At 36.9% G+C, this 9,387-nt stretch overlaps 1 protein-coding gene across 2 annotated transcripts; it reads left to right on the top strand.

The window, feature by feature from the left end:
• The first annotated feature begins 4,363 nt into the window (after positions 1 to 4,363).
• Positions 4,364 to 7,851, top strand: LOC108563100 (chondroitin sulfate synthase 1). Of its 2 annotated transcripts, none has more exons than XM_017921679.1 (4): positions 4,364 to 5,365; positions 5,792 to 5,932; positions 6,083 to 6,421; positions 6,520 to 7,851. In XM_017921679.1, the coding sequence occupies exons 1-4, from the start codon at positions 4,619 to 4,621 to the stop codon at positions 7,657 to 7,659; spliced, it is 2,367 nt and encodes a 788-aa protein (XP_017777168.1). In that variant the 5' UTR covers positions 4,364 to 4,618; the 3' UTR covers positions 7,660 to 7,851. The 2 variants fall into 2 exon arrangements, with proteins under 2 accessions (XP_017777168.1, XP_017777167.1); XM_017921678.1 differs by having other exon boundaries at positions 4,364 to 5,383.
• The last annotated feature ends 1,536 nt before the right edge of the window (positions 7,852 to 9,387 follow it).

Genomic DNA, 9,387 nt, shown 5'->3' with positions numbered 1-9,387 from the left:
TAGAATGAATCCAAAAGGTGCATATGAAGCTGAATGTTTGGGGAATCTAGCAAGTATTGATATATTACTGTGTTTTAGCCGTTTGGCTGTAATTCGTGTTCAAATTTGAAAAAATGCTCGAAAATAAAAGCTGTTTACACAATTTTATTGATTTTGTCGAAAACTATAAGAAATACAATAGATCCAAGAGATGCATATGAAGGCTGGATCTTTGGGAAATGTAAAGATTCTGTGTATTATAGTTTTCGAGTAAATCAATGAAATCTAAAAACACTGCTTTTTCGAGCATTTTTCAACTTTTATAACGTATTACAGCAATATGGATAATAGCACAGGAATCTATCTATACTTTAGCAGATATTAGGAAAATTGCTCACTGCAATTACTAATATTCGCGCCTCCCCTTAGACTAGTTCACGCCTCCCCAGGGACGCGCGCCTCACAGTTTGGAAAACGCTGCTTTAATGTAACTAATACACTACACTTCAATACACTAAGTCTGACAATCTATAAATAGATTATATTGACATTTTTTTTGCACGTTTTCAAGGATAATAATGTTATACAATTTTTGTAATGAGTTTCCAAGTTTTGTTAAGCAACAAAAACGTTTATTTTTGTATTTATCCAAAGAATCTCAATAGCTAATGTCAAATTGACAGTTACTATGGACGCTTACTGACGTGACCCAATGACATTTCTAAATGACAATCATATTTTAGATTACGCAATCAATGCGACCGTAACTATGGACGCTACTATAATTACTAAGGACTCTTTAATGCAATGACCTAATGACATTTGCTAATGTTACATTTTTAGATGTAGCGTGTATCCAATTGATATTTTTGTTTTGTTTTTTTTCTAAATGAAATTATCTGCAATTTAATTGAGCGACCTTCCAAATGGCCTTTAGTAAATTATCGTTTAATTCCCATTAACAAATTTACTTTATTCAATTACTATTACCAAAGTGATACGAGTTTATAATGCAAATATTTACGTGTCCTTCATTTAGTATTTTTAGTTTTACGCGTTTATTATGATAACAACCTGAATCTTCCGAAGACCGAAATAAGTTTGTTAGTTAAGATTTGTGCGTACATTACTGTTCTTTGCACGTTTTAACATGAGATTTTTTACTTATTTTTGCAACAACGTTTAAAATTAAATTGTTAACTTTTATAGGATTTTGTATCCAAATATTTAAGTTTGCAAATTTATTAATAAACTTGAATAGATCCAAAAAGTAGTGTAAAATATACTAAAATGAAATGGACATCAACAAATATCAAGAATTTCCAGTCTACAATTGCTTTTGTTTTAAGTTACTGCCGAACAAGCAAAAATGATAATGCAAACTCTTCAGTTTTTACTATTTGTTTTTCTGCATTGGAAAATTTATAAAATAATCTTAATCACTTTCATCCTGTTAATCCTTAAATTTGCAACTTCGCTAATGTCAATGTGACAGTTGCTAGGGACGCTACTTCAGTTACTAGAAACGCTTTATATGACGTAACCCCAATGACATTTCTTACAAGATCTGTCATTTTAAAGGTTACATTCTTAAGGAGAATAATCACTTCAATAAACGATTCCAAATTGATTATAAAACAATCTTAATCACTTACATCAGTTTTAACTGATTCGAGAATTTCTAGTATATTCCTTTTGATGATGCAGGAACGTATTCAGCGAATTTTGCAGATTAATACAAATTTCCACTTCAGTTTATCTTGCCAGCGAAACTGCACTTTTTATTTTCTTTTCATTGCACTGGTTAATTTATCGCGAATTCGCGGTGGGCGTTGATAATATTCATGCAAACACGATTATCATGGTAATACAGATAATTTTAGCAGAAGGGAAATTAAACGTGGCTCGTCGTTAACGAATTAGATAAGCAGGTTCACTAGGTTACCAAAAAAGTTTGATATTGTAACCATAGAAACAATTAACGATTTTTTGTACGCCAGTTACGTAACCGCCATTTAAAGAAGAAGGAAATGATTCTATATTTTTGCTAGGACTGCGGTTTGCTATTATAGTAATAATAACTGTCGTTTCACGGTTGTCTGCGTTCGCAATGTAATTTCGCATAATTGAAGTTCGATCGAATAGAAAGAAAGGTATGAATATAGATAGATCTGTCATTATCTGACATTTCGATGGCAACTGCGATTAACGATTGTTAAAATTGGAACAATTGCTTACCGGAGGATAGGAAACATTTGAATTTACATGCGGCGTTGCGTAATGCAACTCGAGCGGAATGCGAATAATGCAAACATGCTCGTTTTCCAGGCAAACTCCGCGCAAATCGGAGGTGTTTCTTTCCATTTGCAAAGCTAAAATTAAACATCAAATTCCGTTCGGAAAGGAGCGAGCGCACAGTTCAAAGACCAAATTCGTAACAACTGTCTGTCTGTCTAAACGTCAATAAAAAAAAAGAAGTGGGCCTGTCTTGTGTCCAAATGGTAATAATTATGAGCATCTTTTCGGACGGATATTATTCCTCCCTTTTGACAAGAACGCCGCGTTTCCAAGAACACGTTTCGAGTTTCTGGGGGCCTAATTAAACGTCGGTTTTATCGCCGTTTCTGGAACGAATATAATAAACGAGCCTTTCCAACATCATCATTAATTTCGACTATCTATGAAATATATACAGTTTCGAGGAAAGTGAAACTAAAGCAACAACAACAAAAAAAAAGAAACGATACATATATTTTCAAGTTTATGTAACGCATTCGTACTATAAATAAAACATTTGAAAAAAGTAAATTAAAAAGTCTAATTACTTCACGTGTCAAAATCTATTTTCGATTAATTTCAAACATCAGTTGAAATTTTAAATATGAATAATGTTAATTTATCGATCATTGAAATTGTAAATTAAAATCGAAGCAATAGATAATTCGCCTTGATTGTCCGAAACACCTTGACATCTGAGGTTACGAAACTTTTGACGTATGTGTCAAAATTTGAAATTGTGATTCGAATTAGTTATATAATTCAGAGCGAAACGAGTCGAGCCGGATGTTGTTCAGCTGTAATTCGATAAGGCGATGATTTCGTGGAAGAAAGATTCGGGAATGCGAGTCGTCTCCGAAGAAGATGGAATGCGAACGTAACGCCGTTTCCGGTGCAGACCTCTCACAATGCGCGTCTGTCACTTTGACAGTTCCAATTTTTTTTGTTGTGCGTTTCGGTGAGAAGAGCTGTGACCACATGTGCATCAAAGCAATTAAAAAAAAAGCGATAAATTAAAACGGAAGATGTCGTTTTTTTCTTTTGCTTCTATTTAATTATCAGTTTATGGTGCGAAATTGTTTTGAATCATTCAATTGAATCGTGCGTAATTTTCAATTAGGCGTTGGGAAACATTAAAAATAAAGATTTAAAAAAAATTGGCTCGTTGTTGTTCCTTTAGGAAATTGGTAATTTTACGATAATAACGTTTGTTATGGGTCCGAGCCGGAGACTCCGGCTCGGTAATACCCTGGGAATGCCATTATGTAAAGTTGATTTAATGGTTATTGTAGAGACGGAATCGTTCCTCGTTATGGCACATGTCCCATTATGGATGTTTAATGGTTCTACTTTTTGTTGTTATTCAATCCCTTTTTTTTCTTCTTCTGTAAGCTGTTATATTATGTGTGTATATATATTTTTTTTGGGGAGTGAAATTATATGAGCTTCTCGTTTGAGGAGATTTACCAGAAGGCCCTAATAAAACTCGAGGTCTCATAGAGCCGCCGAACAACGCCAGATGCGTGGAGTAGCACAACGATTCTTTGTGTTTGTTGCCTTGGTGATTGCAATTATCATGTATACTTTTGAAGTTACTATAGTTACGATATATCCATTAGCGTTGAGAGCGTTAAGGGAATTATTGATACCTTAATAAAAAAAAATCTGTAAAACACTTAATATCTATTATTTATTTATAATTTAAATTTAAACTATTCAGATAACTGCTCTCGATTGAAGTGTTTTCATGTATTTATAGAAATTTTTTGCAATTGCTTCACCACTTTGAAGTGCTTCAAAACACTAAGTCTAATAGTCTGATTATATTAGAAATAAAAAATTGAATAATTGCACGTTTCCATGGACTCAAAACAAAATGCATAATGATAATGTTGTACAATTTTGAGTTAATGAGTTTCCAATTTAAAGGTTTTGAATAGTTTTTATTGTAAAATGTTGTTGAAATTTGTCACGTTTTTCTTGATAAATGTGTCGGGTTCATTCATTATTGAATAATGTAATTGCTGTATCTCAATGGAATGAATGAATGAATGAATGTGAGGATTTGAACAATGTCTAATTGATTTTTGCTTATGTGTTTCAGGAAGTTTATCGGAGTGCGTGATAACCTTGCTAAGTGGTCCGAGGCGAGAGAGCAATAAATTGGATAAATGGCGGTGATGTGCAGATGTGCTTCTGTCGCGTGAATCTTCACGAAAGAGAGCGGTAGGAAAAGCGAAGTTGCAGTTTATCCATTAGTTAGAATAGTTGGAGTTTGAGAGAAGAGAGAGTATTGTTGAGAGAAGAGGGATTTTTCTGGTAATATGAACCGGAGGACGAGGAGGTGCAGATCATCCTGGAAATGGCGGTTCTAGCGGCGCGCAGGAAACTGTTCAACGTCGCCTTCGGTCTCATCGTCGGCCTGTGCCTCTCGCAGATGCTGAAGAAGAGCGGCGGCGGTGGCGGCGGCAGCGACGACGTCTGCGTGGAGACGTCGAGGAGACCGGCCGCATGGGCCACGGAGGACGACGAGCAGGACACTCAGGAGAAGCTCCTCTTCGTCGGCGTGATGACGGCAGCGAAGTATCTGGACGGACGGGCGAAAGCCGTCTACGATACGTGGGGATCGTCGGTTCCCGGGAAGATCGCGTTCTTCAGCTCGGAGGGATCGTACAGCGAACACGTCCCTCTGATACCGCTCATCGGCGTCGACGATACATACCCGCCGCAGAAGAAGAGCTTCATGATGCTCAAGTACATGCACGACAATTACTTGGAGAAGTTCGAGTGGTTCATGCGGGCCGACGACGACGTCTACGTGCGCACGGACAAGTTGGATCGTCTGCTGCGTTCTGTTGATAGCAGAAAACCGTGGTTCATCGGGCAGACGGGAAGAGGCAACTCGGAGGAATTCGGTCTACTGTCTTTGGAGAGCGACGAGAACTTCTGCATGGGCGGACCCGGAGTCATCCTCAGCAGGGAGACGTTGAGGAAGATCGGACCGAACATCGAGAGCTGCTTGAGCACGCTGTACACCACCCACGAGGACGTCGAGCTCGGACGTTGCGTTCGTCGCACGGCCGGCATCTCCTGCACATGGTCCTACGAGGCGAGTCCTTCTAACCAGGCAAGAGAGGTGTTATTAGAGACAACGAGTATTTCCTGCCTGGGTTTCTATATTCTCTCTTATTTTTACATTTTTATTTTCCCCCCCATTTTCATATTTTTTTTGTTTATTCAATTTACGCTTTCCTTGGTTGCAGTTTACTTCATTTTCATTCATTTGTTTAAATTTTAAATTTCATTTGTTTTTCATTTCAATTGTCGTGTTTTGTTTCAATTTTCAAATTTTCGTTCATTTTCTTTTGTTTCGTTTTTTGTGTGTTCTTCCACTTAATTCAATCCCGATGGTCGCGGTCTTTCAACCTAAATTTTTCTATCCTCCCCCGTTTATTATTAATAATTTTTTTTTCTTGTAAACTTTTGCATCCAAACTTTTGACCAAACGATTTCTGCTGTTGTTTGCATTATGCAGATGCAGGTCATCTTTTACCATAACCAGAGCGGAAACGCGGCCTTCACGGGGGACCTCAAGCAGAAGGAAGTGCATCGCGCCATCACGTTGCATCCAATCAAGAAGCCCAAGTACATGCATCGCATGCACAAATACATCAAGGTAACTTATCGGTTGCTATAGAAATAACAAAATTTGATAATATTACATAAACAAATGATAACATTTGACGTTCGCTGTCATTTTCATTCAAACGTTGTTATAGATGTATAAGAAAGATTAAGAAATTATTACATAATTGTGTGTTTTCAGAGTTTGCAGTTGCAAGCGATCAAGCAGGAGAGCATCCGATTGCATCGAGACATCGCATCTTCGATGGCCGAGAGGAACGTCAATCTGGATCAGCTGGGCGAGGCGGAACTGTACGAAGACGTTCGACTGTTCGAAGAGCCCTCAGGATCGTCGTCGTATCTGGGTGAGGCGAGGGTTTTGGGCGCGAGGAACGGTTTGAACCGTTTCAGACCGACGGACGTGGAGGACGTCCTCGACTGGGACTTCATCTCGAAATCTCTGTACTCGTACAAAGATTCCAACTCGAAACGGAGATTGGGATCTTCGATCAAAGAAGGCCTATCGGACGTCATCAGAGAAGTACGAATTTCTTTGTTTCATTCTAATTGTCAAAAGTTGATTGTGTCAAGTGTTTGTGTTAATTGTTTTTCATATTTTTTTCTTATTATTATTATTAGGTGATGGAAATTATCAATTTGTATTCGAAGCAACGCGGAAGAGTCATAGATTTCAAGGAGGTGTTCTACGGCTATTGGAGATTGGACCCGGTGCACGGTGTGGATTTGATCCTGGATCTGCTGCTTGTTTATAGGAAGTACAGAGGGCACAAGATGACGATTCCGGTTCGTCGCCACGCTTACATCCAGCAGACGTTCACCGGTCTGGAGATTCGCGAGATGGACACGGTTGGTAACGCGAGCATGGCGGAAACGGAAGTTCCGTTACATCGGAAGTTAATAAAACAAGTGATTTCTAAACTGGGCGACGGGATCTTCTCTTCGAACGGTGCAAGTAAAAAGAGGATAACTTTCGTACTTCCTTTGAGCGGAAGATATGAGACTTTTAAGAGATTCCTGCAGCTGTACGAGGACGCGTGCGTTTTGGAGTTGGAGAGCACCAGGCTGCTGGTGATCTTGTATAAAAGCGGTGACTTTGATCTGAGCTACGATCTGCTGATGAAGCTCAGGGATCGGTACAGAAACAGTGAGATTTTGGTGGACGTTGTCGACGATGAGGTGGAGTTTTCGCGTGGCAGAGCTCTGCAGCGTGGTGTTAATCTGACGGAACCCGGTGATTTGCTGTTGTTCATCGACGTGGACATCGTCTTCAGCAGGGAGAGTCTTCGGAGGATCAGGCAGAACACGGTGCGCGGTCGTTCCGTTTACTTCCCGATAGTTTACAGCACGTACAAGGAACCTGCAGATTGGCAGGACGTGTTCGCGCCTAGGGAGAATATTAAGTATGTTCCTAATTTCGATAACAGCTCTGGGTCTTGGAGGCAGTTCGGTTTCGGGATCGTCAGTCTCTACAAGTCCGATTACGAGACTCTCGGTGGTCTCAATCTGACCATCTCCGGTTGGGGTTACGAGGACGTCAACTTCTTCGATGCGGCGATTCGTGGTGCCGGCGGTTTGAAGGTCATCAGGTCGGCGGATCCGGGTCTGCTGCACGTCTACCATCCGGTCGTGTGCGATCGAAAGTTGGATTCGCTCCAGATGACGATGTGCAGGGGAAGTCAGGCGAGCACGTTGGCATCCCTGAAGAACATCCAGGAGTTCATCAAAACGCACAAGGACTTCTTCAGAGGAATCTTATGATATATGTAATACTCGTTGCTGTGATTTTATATTTATATTTTACATGTAATAATTATGATGAGAAGAAGGACAAGAAGAAAAGAAGGAAGAGAAAAAAGATGAAAAATGCTACAAAATTCTAATACCCGAAAACGATTCACCACTGTACAAAGACATTATGAAAACCAATAAAATCGTTCCACATTTTCGAAATAACAATTCAGTCTATATAGACGAGTGGCGGATATATCCGCCTTATCCTTTAATACATCAACATTCATTCAAAAGACACAATAAATCTATTCTGTTTGATGCATTTTGTATAGTTTCATAATCAATTTGCAAAAAATAATATATTGTACATGAGACACGTTAAAAATGAAGACACTAATTTTTGAGGTTGACATTTACAAAAAAAAAATCAAATTTTTGATACTTGATTTCTCAAAAATATCGAAAACCACAACAAAACTTATTTGTTTAATGCATTCTATATAGTTTTTAGTTCAAATTGCATAATTAATATTTTAATTATCTTTTATTTTAATTGAGATTTACTTTAAATTTCAATGCACTGATTTTGACGTTGACGTTGACATTATAATTTTTTTTTATTAATTTTGATACTCGATTTCTCGTTCATTCCAAAAAAACCACAACCAATAACACTTATTTAATGCATTTTGTATGGTTTAATTTAAATATTTAATATATTTTTTCATAAGAAGCAAGAAATATACGAAATTGCAAGTCACAATTTCATATTTAATTTTGTCAAGTTTGGTAGTCAATTCTCATGTTGTCTTTTCATAAATGAAATTAATTCATTTAGTTTAAAGTATATTAATACAGGAAGTCTACAATTTAAATGTATTTTGCAAAACTATTAGTAACTTTAATCATTTAATGAACATATTGCATATGCAACCAAATATTCTTTCAAACAAATTAATTATTTTATTGGCTTTCCGTAATTGTAATATATGCAAACAAATATACGCTTGTGGACCATAAATTAAGTTATGTAACTGAATTAACATCTATAGCTATCGCTTAAACATCACATGTTAGATGTCGCTACAATACAATTAATAAGTTAATAAGTAAACTTATTTGTATTCTTCATAGTTTCAGCTTTAATTTGTATATGTTTAGATGTTTATTTGTTTAACAAATACGTTACAATTTTGAAATATCTAAAAAATTTATTGTTTTCAATTTGAGATTACGCAACTATGGTAAAAGATCCAATCGAATTTAAGCAATTATCGAATTCTCTATAGTTTAAGCTCTCATTTGCATCTTAAGTATATAATCAGTCTTGCTTCAACATCGAGAAGTACGTTAAAGTTTAAGACGTTGTAACAGAAAAAACTTTTGAAAATTTCTAAAAAAATAGTTGTTTTTAATTTGAGATTAAACGATTATAGTAAAAGATGTAATGGAATTTAAGCAATTATCGAATTCTCTATAGTTTAAGCTCTCATTTGCATCTTAAGTATATAATCAGTCTTGCTCCAACATCGAGAAGTACGTTAAAGTTTAAAACGTTGCAACAGAAAAAACTTTTGAAAATTTCTAAAAAAATAGTTGTTTTCAATTTGAGATTACGCGATTATCGTAAAAGATCCAATCGAATTTAAGTAATTATCGAATTCTCTATAGTTTAAGCTCTCATTTGCATCTTTAGTATATAATCAGTCTTCCTCCAACATCGAGAAGTACGTTAAAGTTTAAGACGTTGCAAAA

Source organism: Nicrophorus vespilloides, unplaced genomic scaffold, assembly GCF_001412225.1.
Source record: "Nicrophorus vespilloides isolate i.1.1-1 unplaced genomic scaffold, Nicve_v1.0, whole genome shotgun sequence".
Lineage (NCBI taxonomy): Eukaryota > Metazoa > Arthropoda > Insecta > Coleoptera > Silphidae > Nicrophorus > Nicrophorus vespilloides.
Note: the sequence above shows the minus strand (reverse complement) of the source record. Positions and strands in the feature narration are given on the sequence as shown.